The sequence below is a fragment of the Taurulus bubalis genome, assembly GCF_910589615.1.
Source record: "Taurulus bubalis genome assembly, chromosome: 14".
In the NCBI taxonomy this organism is placed as follows: domain Eukaryota; kingdom Metazoa; phylum Chordata; class Actinopteri; order Perciformes; family Cottidae; genus Taurulus; species Taurulus bubalis.
The window spans coordinates 6,836,825-6,853,954 of NC_136602.1; the positions used below are offsets into that span (position 1 = coordinate 6,836,825).

A 17,130-nucleotide genomic window follows, 5' to 3' on the forward strand; every position below is an offset into this window, starting at 1 on the left:
TAATGCAGTGTCATGGGATGAGTCGAGAGCTAGACAGTACAGTGAATCATTGCTTATGAGAGGCAATTACCTCCACCAGAATTAAGCCCGTTGAGCCTGTGTATGTGTGTGAGACGGGAGGAAGTTTGATTTGACGCGTGTTTTTCCCTCTGCTGACCTCCTCACTTCTCATCCCATGCATCACTCCCTAACCTGCTTCCCCCTCCCGAGGTCTACCGCCCCAGCGGTAGCAATGGGTTACAACGATATGTATGAGAGGATTGCAAAGATTTATAATAAGGCCAAAGAAAGTAGTCTTCAGTCACACAAAACTTTCCCTTTTTCTGATGTAATATTCAGCAGCAGTGTTCCATTTTCAGGCTTATGAAAGAACACTTGGGTTTAAGGGGGGAACCTCTGTTTTGGTGAAATTCTTCAAAGCTCATGGGGGTATGTATCTCTTGACAAGGGTTTGCAAGTACACTGCCACTGCACAGCCTGTCCAAGACTCGTCTGACAGGCTCATCGCCAACAAACACAGGCAACGCAACAATTAGTAGCAGGGTACCTCTGCACCCTCGCTAATTAAGCTTCAGAGCGGGTCCCTGTAGTTACGGCAGAGATCTGGTCGCACTGCAAACACTCGTTAATTGCAATGCTCTCTAAACGCTGTGCCAGATATGCACTCACAGTTCAGAGGCCAGGCAAAGAGAACGAAAGGAGACGCACATGCATTTATATTGAACGTGTTAAATTAATTGTTTTGTTTCATCCAGCAAAGAGCTAGAAAAGTCTCCCATGTCTGTTTTCTTAAGAAAATGCATCTTGATAGTTCAGTATTGTCCATGACATCGTCTTTCAGTAATGCGTGTAACAGGATATAGGAACAACATGGAGACACAAGGGCAGTGAAGGAAGGATTTAAGTGCAATTTATTGAGAAGGGGTTTTTTTTGTAATTATATTTACAGTTAATTTTCTCAAGATGCTAGAATTAAACAAATACAAGAGGTAGTCCATTTAGTAGCAGTTCTGGAGCTTTTGATATCTTAAAGTAACTTAAACCTGCATAAACAGATTTTTTGGCAACAAAGCTGTAAAGACCTTTGACATATGATTGTGTTGGTGTTGAAAAAAGAAAGGAATTGCTTATTTACACGTCATATAGACAGGGAGCAACATTGTCATTCATTTAGAGTCATGTTTCTTGTGACCTGTTGAATTCAAGACCGAGAGTCATATTTCTCGTTTTGCTTGCCGTCACAAAAACACAGAAATCTGAATGCTTGAGTAGACATGACATGAGTTTAACCCCTTCTTCATGAATCAGAATACAACCCTATTTACAAAAATATGTAAATATATAAAAAAGAAATATCTTTAAAAAGAAATACATACTGAAACCAACAAAAACAATAATACTTATATCCTATATTAATAGGATTCCAAAACCAATTTAACAGAATAAGTGGCATTTACCAACGGTTACTGTCAGTGCATTGCTTCTCTTTATCAGTTAGTGCATCCATCAACAGTTGTCAAAAAAAAAGGAGATTTATGTTAGAGATGGAGTTTTTCCAACATATGTGGTGTGGTGAATGCTGATCAAATTTGGTCGTATACTGTATTATAACTTTCTCTATTCACTCTCTTTTAACTGTATATTTGGTCCCCACCAACTCCTAAGGGAAATATCCGTCTCTTTAGTTGCTAGCTAGTTGCTCACTTATATTCAGTACACAGTGGGGGTTTCAAGCTTTTTAAAAAATAAATAAATGGAAACGATGTTGATGAGCGCAGTGACAGTGAACCGACAGCGAGTGGGCTGTGAAACCAAAGAGCGAGCTGAAAGACGCTGAAACACTCTGAAACACTCTGTAGAGCTGAGTGGAACAAATGAGAAGTGACACGTTTCATATTAAAGGTAGTCATTTGACCCATTGTTAATGTAAATGCATTCGAGCAGCTTCAAAGTGCTCAGAAGCCATGTGCAGAAGATCATGTGATTTGACCATAGTGCTTCAAAATGTACTTTTTCATCATATGAGACTAAAGAAACACGTGATTATCTAAAATAATATGCAGATCAATCGATGCATCAAAAAAAGGAAAGCGCTATAACGTACAGTAGGCTTGTCACATTACCTCACTGGAGTGTGTGCAGCTCTAATCACCCACAAACACACATTAAACATGGTGCCAAGAGGATATATTAATACCCTTCATGAGATATTCATGAAAGCAGGTAAACCTTTACAGTGCAGCAGGCCGTTACATAATGCCTATAATTCCCTGTCTCTTATACAATGATGCTCCAGTTTACAGTTTAAATCCCTAAAACTGCATATGAGTCGGATCGAAACCTCGACTATAAAAGATCTCTACTGGCTGCGCTATTATAATCTGCAGGTAATCAGATATCAAACCTCTTTGAACAATGATGCATGTCTCTCTTTTGGATACATTCTAGGTATGTATTGTCAAATTCTTGGTAAAATTGTGGTTTTGTCAATTACAGTGGGGATGATGCGCTGGTCCTGATTCAATTAGAGGGAAGTTATGATTATGAAAGGCAATCAAAAAAAATTGTGAAAACATTGTGATGATAATGAGAGGTATTCATGAGGATGTTTGAAAAAATATAAATTCTTAGACATTTGTAGGTTTTTCAATGAATGAAATGTATTTTATATTATTTCAACAAAACGTCATAACCAACAAAACACCTCAGAAGCACATGGGCACAGTTTACACTGCATGTCTATCTTGGACAGGCATCTGTGTTAAAAAACTGCAAAAATATGAAAATAAAATACTAAATTGTTTTGATAGCAAGAGTTTTGAAAAGGCTGCATAGACCTATTAAAAATATTTGGATACATTTGTTGTTGCTGAATATGATTTATAAAATGGTTCATAAAAGGGAGGTGAAACTAAATCCAAATAATGAATCATTATTGTCTCCTGGTTGCACATTTTAAGTGATGACTGATCACCCTTTTTGGGAATCCCAGTTCGGCAAATGAAACCATTTCACTATAATACGGTGGCATGCAGCTCATTGCTCTGTGCCAATATTAAAATATTGCGGCAACACATCTCACTACATGGCTTGGTCTTCGAAAAGGATGCTGCTCTTTCCAGCCGTTCTGGCGTCAGCTTTACCTTTGCGCAAATAGGTCGAAGATGGACGGGAGAGACGGGTGAAACTGAACCTGGATCTGCAGCTCCTGGTACACCAGCAAAGATCTCGCGTGGCTTACGTCCCACCTCTTCTGCTGTTGCCAAGAGAAGAGAAAGCAGAAGGAGGTCTCACTCTGCTTCAGCGAGGAAAAACATCAACATTCACCTCAGAACTACATCACTCACAAATGATTGCATCTGGAGAATGAATACAGCAGCAAACAACTATTTGCTGTGTGAAGACAAAGCAGGGTAATGTTTACTTTAGCAGAGAATGAAGTCTGAGTGAGTTGTAATCCACGCTCCTCTGCTTTGTTTACACAGCTAGGTCAACCTTTTAGTGCACGTGAGCGTGCACGTCTGGCTATAGCTTATGCCCACCGTTCATCGCTGCACCGGCGGTGATAATGCCAGCCCAGACCGCGTCGTCATTGTTGTGGGGACATAGCAAACACCCTCCTTCGGTAAACACTGTAAGAACTGTAGTTTAGTTTGCACTGTTAGCTGCAAGCAGCCGGCTCCACTGTCTGAATTTTGAATTGAGCACCTGTATCAATAATATCATCTTTAGGTTGTTTTTTTTTAGAGAAAAGAAGAGCAAATAAATGACACACCCCTTTTTTTCAGTTAGCCAATATCTCCATGAAATATGGTATGACATTTAGTACAGACATTCATGTTCCCTTTAGGATGACAAATACATAATTTGGGGGTTCCCTTCACTCCCTCTAGTGTCCCCATCAGGTCAACATTTGTATTTATCTAATACTTCGGTTTATGATCAAATGCTCTTTGATGTTTTTCTCTATTGTTGACTCCAAAGACCATTTTTGTCCATTGAGTGACACTTTTCAAGTTCAAAGATGGGGAAAAAAGGAAACAAAGGATCAAATAGAAAACGTTATAAGCACACATATTACATCAGGGCAGGCCCACAGTTACAAAACAATTACATTTCCATGTATTTTCGCTTCTTTAAACCGAGTGGCCCTCTCTCCTAACAGAGGATCTTTGTTACTACAGCTAGGCTGCTCTCTCTCTCCCTCCTCCCCCCTCTCTCCTCTCTCCCCTCCCACTCCCTGCTCGAGCCTCTCTTCCCCCTCTCTGCCTTCACGAGTTCTCCTCTCGAAACCTGCGCGAGGCGGCCACTGAAGCGCGAGGCGATTTACCCCCCTCTCCCCCTACACTTCAGTCAACATGTCTACAGTTCCTACCTCGACCAGATTCACAGACGAATATCAGCTGTTCGAGGAACTCGGAAAGTAAGCGACCGCCGCTGCTGCTCTTGTTGCATTCAGTGTGTGTGTGTGTGTGTGTGTGTGTGTGCGTGTGTGTGTGTTTGCACGTTTTTCTCCTCTGCTGCTGCCATTGTGCGCGTTTACTTCAGTGTTAACAAGGCAGGAGCGGGGCTGTCAGAAACATGGCAGGGTAGGAGAACCACCTCAGCAACAACGCTGTAAGCTGTTCGCGCTACAAAGGCTCGCGCTTTAACACTGGACGTGTGCACGAGGCGTTTCGCGCCACCGCGGCTTCTTCTGTACCCCCCAAAAAAAGGTGTGCAGCATCCGCGTAGAGGACCAACTTGTTTTGTGAATTTATTTATCCGCAGGTAGCACGCGTCGAAAACTCGTTTGCACACGCCCCCGTTGCCTGGTGGTGGCATCCTCGCGCTCCTCTTCAATCAGTCAGCTCTGTTTTGTGTGCGCGTGTGTGTCTGTGTGTGCATTTCTAAGCAGACTGCAGGGCTACTGTTTATGTCAAGCCATCACATTAAAAAAATAATAATACAAAAAAAAGACTGTGGCCGTTGCACATTTTGGTCAGTGCGCACCGCACGTATATGTGCAGCGTGCAGGATTAAAATATGAAAGGACACAAATGTGTGTGTGTGTGTGTGTGTGTGTGTGTGTGTGTGTGTGTGTGTGTGTGTGTGTGTATTCCGGCTACAAAAAGCCACTTTGTAACATCTTAATCTGTGCGCGTGCGGCTAATGGAGCCGCTCCACCTTCTCATACAGCCGACAGCGTGGCTTTAAAGGAGGCGTCTGTGCAAAATGAAAAATGAAAAAAATTGCTGCACAGACTTGGATGAACGTTGATTCTACATTTCAGTGGCTTCTTCCTCCTGTACTCAACGTGTCTTCCTGTGAGCTCGTGACCCCGAGGTCCTTCCACAATGAAACAACCCCTCTCTCGCCTCTCTGTCATGCACTAGTAGCCAGGACCTCTCCTCCCATCTCATGCACAGAATATCAGACTGTATTAATTATGCATGTGACTTCATTTCCCCCCTCTCTTCAGGTGTGTGTGTGTGACTCCTGCGTGCCCTCGGTGTGTGACAAGTTCACACAATTTCCTCTTGTGACACACACACACGTGATGGAGAGTTGGTGGTTTCATTGATGATCTTTTTCTCTTTTTCTTTTCCTGCTCCAGGGGTGCCTTCTCTATCGTCAAGCGTTGCATCAAGAAGTCCACCGGCCAGGAGTATGCCGCGAAAATCATCAACACGAAAAAGCTCTCGGCCAGAGGTGAGTCCGGCAGACATCCGTTGCGTTGCCGAAGCCGCTCAGTGATGTCGGTTTGCTTCCTGAAGAGCAGCGACCCCAGAGCGCTGTCCTCCGTCTGTCGCCTTCCCCCTCAGCGGAGATTCCTGAAGAGCTAGAGGCCTTTTTGGCAGAGCCGGGCTTAAGTCGTGCGGTTCAGTGTGGGCTTCGGCAGCTGTCCGCAAACGTTTTTGTTATGGTTACCGTTGGCCTTTTCTCATCCGCTTGACCTTACCCTAAAATATCCTCAACTTTTACGGCATCTCGCTGGAAGAGATCAAATAAAGTTCTTGGTTTAATAGTGCTGGCTGCGATAACGCTGCACTTCTCACATGGGGGGGGTCATTCCATACAACCTCAACTAAGACCTCCCATGTTGTGAGCTGTGAGCCTTTTAATGTGAGGGTGTAAAATATTCATTGCAGATATAGAAAACATTTATAGAGGTTATATTACTCCTTTCAAACGTGGGGTTTGAAGACGCGGCAACGTTGTTCTAAAAACAGGTCAAACCGGGCCAGAAACACAAGCAGTCGGATGGTCAAACCGGCTTTCGGCAAACCCCCCCGCGGGTAAGTCAAATTTACTGAGTGACTTCCTGGTTGAACTTTGACCTACTGTAACATACTCAACATACTTGTGATTGCACACGGTTTCCTTTAGCGTCGCGTTTGTGCCCCGTGTATTTGAGTCACAGATGTGTGGCTCAAATGTGGTGATAATACGCACGTAAATTGGGGTTAAGTAGTTTCGAGCAATGGGGGATTATTACCATTAGGGCTGTCATTTAAAAAAAAAAAAAAAAAAAAATCCAATTTGTATTCAAACTCATGTAGCCGCACACACACACAGACAGATGGACACGTCACGCACACATAACACGGCACGCGCAGTGGCGTTTCCGTCCGTCTGTACATGGCGTGTCCGTCCGTTCGTGCGTGCCGTGTCATAAAAAACATAACTGACATGAGTTTGACATGGAGAAATTCGAGCAGTTGAGGAGTTTCCACCAAAAGACTAATAATTGGTCCCACGGTCTCATTTCTCACGAGCAAAGAAACAAACCTCCTTTCGGTTCCCTGCTGTCTGCTCGGTATGAGGAGATCAGGGCAAAAGCAGATGGCGTGGCCCTGATTGAAGCTCTAAAACCCTTCATCGTGATTTTAAATGAAAACTTAAATCCTTTGAGTATCTGTGTGCAAATATCTGCAGCACATTTAGGGTCTTATCTCTCCTGTTTCCAATGGAAAATGTTTCTTCTTTGATCAAACTGTGTATGTGTGTGTACATGCAGCAGTTTTAACACATGTTGAAATATCACCACCTGCGCTTCAGTATTTGTGGCAGATTTGTTGTCATCGGTCTGCCTGTTGCTCTGTCGTGTGTGTGTGTGTGTGTGTGTGTGTGTGTGTGTGTGTGTGTGTGTGTGTGTGTGTCATGGCGTTCCTCCTGTCATGCAAGCATTACTGTCTGTTAAACCTTGTGGTTGTCGCATGTGTTTGGGTTTGCACACTGTGTGTGTGTGTGTGTGTGTGTTGCAGATCGAGGCCAGTTCTGGCTGATTTGGTTTCCCCTGCTGCCCTTCTGTTTGTCTCAAACGCCCTCATGTTTATGTTGTTTCCTCCCTTATCTGTAAACAAAATATGGATTTGAGGAAAGATCTTGAAGTGTGTGTGTGTGTGTGTGTGTGTGTGTGTCTGTGTGTGTGTGTGTCTGTGAGAGAGAGGAAGGCTGCGTTGGCAGTGGTCCGGAGCTAGTAACCCGGCAACAGCAGGGGTGAAACTCCTCATCCCATAGGCTGTCTGGCAGAGACCATGTTCTCTGTGTGTGTGTGTGTGTGTGCGTCTCTCTCTGGGTCGTGGTCACAATTATCACACAAACACATAGACGACTGCGCTTTTCTCACTCGAAGCACAGTTGCACACATTTTCTCTCACCTATTTAACGGTTCTCACGCTTCGCTGTGCACACTGAGGTCTGTCTGTACACAGTTTCTCTTTGTGAAATATACACATATTAGGCTCTCCTTCGGTGCTCGTCGTCCTTAGTCAGAGCTGAAATGTGCTGGTGCCAATATGTTTTTTCACAAACACAAGAAGCAACCCGCTACACACAGACGCATACAGGCACATACACACATGCATTCATACACACCATGCCTATAGATAGGAAAGAAAGGCAAGGAGTGTGTCACTGCGACAGGGACCCTTGTGTTGAAGAATTCTTAATTACATAACAAAAAAAGAAGGTTATTTCATATTGCCAACTCATTTATTTATTTATTTATATATATTTAGAAGATATTTTCATATCTCTTTTCTGACAGGATGTCTGTTACAGTAGCGCATCTCATTGTGTAAAAAACAAACCTTGCATATCTACACGTATATTAGCAAATCAGCATTTTCTTTTGCCCAGTCAGCCTTCATCTGCAGCTTTCCATTTAAGAAGCCTCACTGTCATCATTGCCTCTTTACATCTTCTGCCTTTACTGCATCCGTTGATGATGTTGGCTAGCACTGTCACCCCAGACCCCCGGGATCAAACCCGGGGGTCCTCTGTGTGGAGTTGGCACGTTCTCCTCGTTTCAGCGTGGGTTCCCCCCCCAGAGGGAACCTCCCACAGTCCAAAGACATGCAGCTCAGGTTAATTGGAGGCTCTAAACTACCCGTAGGTGTGAATGTGAGCTACATGTGGCCTGCGATAAACTGGCGACCTTTCCAGGGTGTACCCTGCCTTCGCTCAATGTCACTTTAGATCTGTATTTATTTTTGCCGTGTGTGTATATATACATATATGTGTCTGTGTGCATATACAGTATATATGTGTTTGTCGGTGTTTGCAAACACTGACCGTACAGTATATTGGCATTGGTGGTTTGATTGGCTGGACTACTTTAGAGTATCACTGTGTGTGTGTGTGTGTGCGTGCAGGTGGGATTAAGCCGTATCCTCTGCAGCTCAGGGAGGGCACATTGGCTGGCGGTGAGTTCAGCGGTTACGGCTGGGTCATGTGGCGTCACATGCATGCGCACAGTCGCTCAAGCAGATACTCACACATGCACACGTGGTCTGTCACTTCCACTGACGTTCACAGGCACACGTTGTTAAGAACACACTTAAGCCGTTGTGATTTTAATTTCATCTACTATATTTTCTATTATGGATACCTTTTCCTCATTAGTGAGCCGTGATAGTATTTTATCTTTGAAAAGCAAAAGTCTGTCCAGTTTATTTATAGCTTTAAGTAATGTACTTTAAGGTTCAGTGTTTTGGCAGTTTATCTTTTATTCGACATTTTGAGAAAATCGTTCATCGCTCATTCGCCTTGTGACAGTCAGATGAGAAGATTGACACAGCTTTCATATTAAAGCTGCAGCCAGTTAGCTTAGCTTAGCATAAAGACTGGAGACAGCGTGAGGTATCTCCAGTAAATCAGTAAAGCCGCCTACCAGCAGCTCTAAAGTTCACTCGTGTTATATCTTGTTTGTTTAATCTGTAAAGAGTAAAAATCCCAATTACTCTTTTTACTGGGGGTTAATTCTTGACGAGTCACAGTAACGTCCTGGAGTCTCTGCTGATTGTTTGACTAGAAATAATCTGACCCACAAAACGGTGAAAGTGTCGTTTTTATACCCCAAATACCGTCTGTTCCTGCCGTCCAAGGCTTCTCATTCTGAAAGCTGCTGATGCTGTACTACTTCATTTTAGCATCAGTTTAGAGAAGTAGATGGTGACACTTATTGTTGGCTTCAGGCGTCAGCGTTGGCTTCATAAAAGTCGTGGGAAGCAGAAGTTGAGAAGGGAAGTGTGCTCATAAATTTATGGTACTTTTACTTTAGTGGTGGAAGGTCTCTCGCATGCTTTGTGCACACTGATGAAAAAGAGAGAAGGAGACCATCTGTTTCTGATGAGCCATGACTTCTGTACATCTTATGCAGAGCCAGGAATCCAGTTTGCACAAAGATGAAGTACCAGAAGTCAGTGGTTAGATTTTAAAATGACAATAAAAGGAAGTTTAGATGGTATTTTCAAATCTCTTTTCTTACAGGATGTCTGTTATAGTAGCGCATCTCATTGTGTAAAAAACAAACCTTGCATATCTACACGTATATTAGCAAATCAGCATTTTCTTTTGCCCAGTCAGCCTTCATCTGCAGCTTTCCATTTAAGAAGGCTCACTGTCATCATTGCCTCTTTACATCTTCTGCTTTTACTGCATCCGTTGATGATGTTGCAGTAAATCTTTATTCATTTAATAAATAAATACATTTGGTTTTGAGAGCTTTTTTGCAGAAAGGGGAAACAACACTGAGTGTGAACCAAAAACACTGAACAGTCAGTCAGTTAGCCTGACAATAAAATAAGAATAAGAATAAATATAAATGAACAAATAAATATAAAATAATAATACGACTAAATAAATAAGAATGACACTGTGCACTAGAGCAACTTTGCTCAGTTGGCTTTTGGTTTAAATTGCAGGATTAACTATGTACATGTGAAGGATTCCTGTTGGTTGTTAACCACTGAAGTTGTGAGCCAGCAATTACACTCGTCCGCACCAAAGCGTGTGCTGGCTCAAGTGCCTGCGTGTTGCTACAGGTTCCAGTAAGGACGTAAAACACAAGCCAGGGAAGCCGGTTATATTCTCATCACCATGGGTAACACTGCACAGTAGTTTATGGGAAGATAGGAATGTTTTACATCTCTGGAAATGAATAATGAATACCTCTATCCCATAGTTGTGAGGTAGACAATTGAACCGGCTGGTTCACTCTCTGAAGTAGCTTCTAGGAATGTGTACTTGCACATTTGATTGACGACTGCAATCCTCTTCTAGATGTCATTGCTTTGCATTGCTGCAATTAACCTGGTTCAACTTACTTTCTTCTTCTTTTTTTTTTGCTGGAGCCTGATGATCAACTCATTGAAATGAAGGCGTCTGAACACGGCTTCCTCACTTCATCATTCTCGCGTTATAATTCCTTTTAGGTGTCCTCTGCACATTTTCTTTGCAGATTGATCTATTTGGCTGCAACTAATTATCACTTTCTTATTGGTTTATCTGCCAACCACTTAAGCGTACAGTTGTTTGGTCTTTAAGAGATCATACAAATAAAAATGTCCATAACATTTCCCCAGATCCCATGATGACGTTTGTTTTGTCCAACTAACAATCCAAAACCCAAGAATATTCAGTATTCTATCACAGAAGACAAACCTGCAAACACACTTACTCAAACGATAACCGAGTAATTTCTTAAAATAAACTTGCCCCTACATTTGACTTTGGACAAGTTTGCATTCTTAAACAGTGAAATGCCCACAACTCTCCGCTTGCAGCTTCTCAAATGTGAATAACTTGCCGCTTTTCTCAGCAGTTAATTGAATATCAGTTAATTGAATTCAGGCACAGTATTGAATGTAGGTCACCCGCCTTTTGGCAGCGCTCAGAGCCCAATACACATTCACTGGAGTCATGCGGTTACGTAGTAAAAAGGAGGAAATAGACTTGAAGTGTAAAAATAAGCTTCGGGTTGCGTTTGCCCGTGTATGTTGCGCGCTGTTGCGGGGCCCGGGTGGTCAGCTGGATTGGTTGAAATGGGAGCCAGCTCGGAAAAAAACCCACGACTAACGTTTTCTCTGTCGAACCGCTTTTAACACCCGAGGGAAAACCCTGTTGATGTGTGATCCATCTCGACGGTGTTTCATGTTATTTTTAGCGACAATTATGTGTCGCTTATTGTGTGGCACTGTGAAGGGAGTGTATTTTTAGTTGCACTGTTATTAGGTGAGGCCTTGTGATGTCAGGGGAAGAGAGGAAGGAGGGGAGAGGCTGGCGGCACTCGTCCCGCTGTTGAATTATTGAGGTGCGAGGCTGCTCTGCTCTCACTGAACACGGACAAGAGCTGAGGAGTGGACCCTCAAAGTCCTCTTCTATTTCGTCCTTTCTTTATCTCATTTTCTTTCATGAGTCTCCCTCAGCAACACTTCCTATCCTACTTTTGTCTGTTTATCTCTTTCGCCACCTCTTCCTCCCTCTTGCTAGTCATCTGCGCTGCCACAACGCAGACCATGCAGGCAGACGACGCCTATGACGACTGTGTGTGTGTGTGTGTGTGTGTGTGTGTGTGTGTGTGTGTTTTCAAGCTTTTAGTTGGCTTGAAGTGCGCCTGGTGTAGGCTGATTGGCGGAGGGCAGATAAACGTAGCAGAGCAGCGCGGTGAATGTTTCATGGGACCAACTGTGAATATTTGATGAGGGAGAAAGTCGTATATGGAAAGAGAAAGATGTAGATATGGAAAGTGAGACGGTCAGGGTTATACGCTCCAAATCGCTGTAGCACTTGAATGGTGTTAGTCTTCCCACAGCATGCAAAACTTCCTCTTTTCTTATCAAGGCTTTGAAACTGTGTGTGTGTGAAGGTTCAGTGTGTTTTTCCAGGACTCTGCTCCTGTCACATTCATCTTGCCCTCTTTTTCTCTCTTCTCTGCCGTTTGTTATCCCCCCTGTCTGAAGCATGTGGTATCATGAGGGAGCCAACTTGAATAAAAATGTAATTTGCCATTTACTGTCGTGCTGGACATAGACACAAGGTGCTGGTTGTTACTTTTGAGTGGAGTCATGTGTCACTAGAAAGTGAACCCAAGAGTCTGTGTGACTGCAGCGAAACGGTATGGAATGTAAATAAAGATAGTAATGTTAAAGGTCAATACACACCGGGGGCATGCAAATCTCCTGCGATTATTTTATTATTGTTATTTTGTGGAGCTGGAGTGGAGTGGTTTTAGTCTGCGCTGCCTTTGTCAAGGTTGAAAGGAGTAATGAAGTTTGCCTTCTTGGTTCGGACTACGGAGCCTCAGTGTTGCTGTTTTCTAAATATAGGTGCACCTGAACCCGTTTGTGCAGAACTAGTTTGGTTGATGCTCAGAAAAATAAACCTCATTCCAAAAACAAATTGACGTTGCTTTTTTTTCTGCTGTGCAATATTTGCAGAAAAAAAGTCAGACATAATAGCACAAACGCTTTATTTACATCTTTTATTCTCTTATTTTGTTCTTTGGGTCATCAATTGTCAGATAATAACACAAAGTACAGTAGCAAACCCCCAATATACTTAATGTAACATCAAATAGAAAGGGAGCTGTGCCAAACATGTTCTATGTGAGGATTTGCTGCTTTTTTGTAGTTGTCATACACAATAATAAACTGAACTTCTGAATAAAACAAAGTATTTTAAGACGTCAGCTTGGCTTCTTGGAAATTAGAACACTTTTCACTATTGTTCTCAAAAACAATTTGGAAATTAACCGAAATTTGAAACACCTGAGTTGCAGACCGACTGTGTGCACATCCATTCTGCCTGTGGTCGTCACTGCATGGAAACTAGCGTTGTTTCAAAGCCTGTCAACACTTCATTGGATTACATTACATTAGAGAGTCTCGGGTGCGTGCGTGTGTGTGCATGCACCTTTTAGTGTGGCTGCTTTATGGAAAAGTTTTTTAGCAGAGCACACACACACACACACAACATCCCATCAGGCGTGTTCATGAACCAGCCCAGACTTTTAGGCCATGCTGCAGTGACAGCCACTTGCCCTTTGCTTCCTGTGATGTCCGTCACATCTGAAAAAGAACAAAGAGACGGAACAGCAGTGGTCGAGTGATCTAGAGTGTGAATGAAGAGAGGTAGCCCCTCGTATGACCCGAATGCTCTTGGCTGACACCCAGAAGCGTCTCAAACATAGCAAAATAATAAGAAAAGAGAAAATATGCTTCATAAGTGATGATTGAGAGGGATTATTTTTCTCACACGCTATACTATATTTTTAAAGTGTCATTCACCCCTTGCACTCAACGTGCATCAAAACATTTGAAAAAAGAAGCGGCCCACCTTTTGAGTTGGAAAGCCAGGGAAACCTCGGGTTTACAGGTAAGTAAATTGCCAACAGTGAAGCAATGCTGCTGTTCTTTAAATGGAGAGGGTTTTATTGAGATTATTTATTGCCACAGTTGGAAGCAATAAAGCTGGGCATACACATGGGAGACGCAGCCAGCAATAATGTTTGTGACTGTGTGTGTGTGTGTGTGTGTGTGTGTGTGTCAGTGTATGTGCGTCAACAGTCTCTTGCTTTTCTTTCTTTCTACCTCTCTGCCTTCTAAATCTCCTAACATTTGGTTTCACAATGAACAAATTCACTGCCTACTGTGTGAGCAAAATGTGAAGATGAACTCTTCTTGGGTTTTACAGATTTCTACCCCGAAAAATGGCTGTATTTCTTTAAAGTTACAACCTCGAAGATACCCGTTTTCATCGTCTTTTGTAGCATCTGTGTGGCAATGAGCAGTAATCTGGAACCAAAAAAACTGATCGTTCAAACTACATCAGTATTATTTGTTTGCTAATGAAATTTTTTTTTTAGACCTAATTTTTACACATCAATATCAATAACATTTTTTGTAAATCCAGCTTTGTGTGTGTTTGTGTGTATACATGCGTGTCTGCAGCTCTTCTGACATGCCAGGGGGTTATCCATCTCTCATCACACACGCTCACCGTCCTAAATCCCTTTTTGGATCCAGACGTATGTGTAAATTTGACATTTAAACAAATCTGGGGTTTTGGAGATCGGTTAATTGGCTGCTCGGACCCACTGTTTCGGCCTGATTCAACTACTTTCACTACAGCACTTGCTCTCATTTCACTCAGTAATCTTCTTTTTAATGTTGTTTATTTTCATCCTGACAACGGACGGTTCTGTCTACAACATGTCCCTTTGCATATCTAATCATTATATTGTTGTATAAAAGTATACAACAATATAATGACTGTTGTGTAATAATATAACCAGAAACACAAACGTACATGTGCAAGCATATGCACACACAACATGGTATTGGTTCACCATTATTATCTCCATTTATATGAACATGTCTTTGCACAGGGTCGCTGTTTTCTCGAGAGGACGATGTTTGACGAGCCAAGTTTATTTTTTTAGCTCGTGTGTGGGGCCCTGGCCGTTATGTCGGTCAGTAGTTTCACCTTAACAATTGACACCTGCCTTGCAGGCTCTTAGCCAAGTTAAAATAGTGTGATAATCCCTGCTGAAAGCTAGCCACAGCTTGTAGTATCCCAATACATTTGCTAAATGGAGCTTGGTTGGAGTGTGTACTCCTGTCGACTGGCACGGCACCAACACAGTTGGTGCGTTTGCGTCTGCTTCCGAGGTTGAAATCAAATCAGCCTTTCCTAATAAAAGTCTTCTCACGGTAATCCCATTAAGGGCCTGCTGTCTTGACACACTTTGGTGCCGTTGTGGGGGGCGCAGGTTTTCTGAATTCAAGCACAACCTCCACTTGATCGCCAGTGGATTATAATTACAAGATGAGCCGCCACAATAACAGGGGATCACCCGTTCCAATAATCCTTTTACGACCAAACATTTTTAAACGTGGCCTCAACAGCGGCGCAATAATTCTGAATTGAAATATAAATAAACGGTGATTGTTTAAATCACTGGCAAGTGACGACGATAAACTGTATATGGAAGCGGACTAATCCGTTTCAACCTATGCGGTAATAAAAACGATGTAAAAAAAACACACACTCGTACAAATGTGATAACAGCACACGCAGCTCATTGCTCGCACAAAGCGTTGTCAGCCTGCACTGTGTCAAGTCAAACCCATACAGGGATCCTGTGTGTCGAGGCCGATCTTTGCATGGACAACAAACGGTTGTTCCACAAGCTCCAAAATAAATATTAAACATTGTGGCTGCTCGGTAGGATTTGGAGAGCAGACCGGGCAATTTAAAAATACTATAATTATTTGCTTTTGATAAGGATTAACTCACACAGGCTGTACACTGCTCAGCTGTCCGACATGATCTACGTCAGCTGTCGCTCTTTACACGGCATTACTGGCTGCAATAAATCTGTGCTGGACTCTGGATGTGTGTTCATGTGTCGCTTCATGTCATACCAAAAGGACTGACAGTCTCCACACACAATAGAGGCCATTATCCCTTCTCTTAGGGAATAACCATGAGATTAGTGTGCGTGCGTGCGTGTGTGTGTGTGTTTGAACAACTCTCAGATCTGGTCATTGTCCGGGTTGAAGCATGTCGCCCTGGAACAGCCGCTCATCAGTGATTAGTTATCACTGAGCGAGGATCAAAGCTGGACTCTGACACATCAAGGCCGGGAACCCGCACAGTGTTATTTATGTGCAGGGATAAAGGTGCCAGTATTTGCCTCCAGCTCTATTCTTAGGAAGAGTTTGGGTGTCATCATCACACACATTTCTTGAGCATTTGGAGCCAATAGCTTGTCTCAACTGAGAAATGAACATGCGGTATTAGAAAACACTTGCTGTCATACCTTGAATTCAGCCGTTGTTGAAATATGGCCAGCACAAGATTCAAGATATTTTTTATTGTCATATGCACAGATAACAGTTACTACCATGAAAAGCTTATTTTGCTAGGTCCTCCTTATACACAGAATTACAATAAACTTAAGGTAAAACAAATTAGAATTAGAATTAAGAATACAAAAAAACATTGCTATAAATGCTAATAGTATAAGAAAAATATATAAAATAAGGCACACAAATATGACAACAGTATTGCATCAGTTTCACTGAGTGCATAAAGTGTACTATGCATTGCTACAAATAATGGTTGGTTATAAATAAGTCAAATAAAAATATTGGTGCACAAATTGTTCACGGTAATAAATCGCTCCACACCAGCAGTACTTCCTTAACGGTGTTGGACTAAAGAAAGGATCAAATCGATGCAGCAGAACCAGAGATTTCTATATTTTTATTGCATGCACCTTCCTCATCAAAATCTGTCGCTACATTACCCACAATGCAACACAATAGCATACATTTTGAGCTGCTGGAATGCTGTTAATGTTAACCTGTGGAGGAAATGTTGAGTTTCAATGACAGTCGATGAGGTGAACAAAATAGAAAAAATGAATGACAATAATAGAATTGTCATATTCACTATTCTGCTGTTTAAAAAAGGTAAACACGAGTTGTAGGAACAACAAACAGCAAATTAAAACTGATCAAACAGGGAAGATTATAGCTACAATGTAGTGAAATAGTAAAGTAATGTGAGTAGTAAAAGGAGGACGTGGATTAGAAATAAAAGCCTGTTTTAAATGATTGCTCTGCAGTTGAGGTGAATAGAGGCCTCTGCAAGTATTTGAGAATGTACTGTTTACTAGCACAAGTCCTGCCCTTTAACCCTGACATAATAAATGAAGAATCTATCTCTAAAATGAGTCATCGAGCCTTTGAATCTGTTCTGACAAAAGGATGTTTGGTATAAAAAAAGTGTCAGGAGTCTTGACTCCACGCTTCAAAAATAGCACATCTTTAGTGAATTAAATACTTTTGTTGTTGT

General features: G+C 42.3%; 1 protein-coding gene across 1 annotated transcript in view; it reads left to right on the top strand.

Annotated features, from left to right (window-relative positions):
- The first annotated feature begins 4,296 nt into the window (after positions 1 to 4,296).
- camk2g2 (calcium/calmodulin-dependent protein kinase (CaM kinase) II gamma 2) overlaps positions 4,297 to 17,130 on the top strand; it is a 54,952-nt gene continuing 42,118 nt past the window's right edge. The window contains exons 1-2 of the mRNA XM_079229326.1: positions 4,297 to 4,423; positions 5,597 to 5,691. Of these exons, the coding sequence (XP_079085452.1) occupies positions 4,359 to 4,423; positions 5,597 to 5,691 (160 nt within the window). The 5' untranslated portion in view covers positions 4,297 to 4,358. The remainder of the gene's footprint in view (positions 4,424 to 5,596; positions 5,692 to 17,130) is intronic.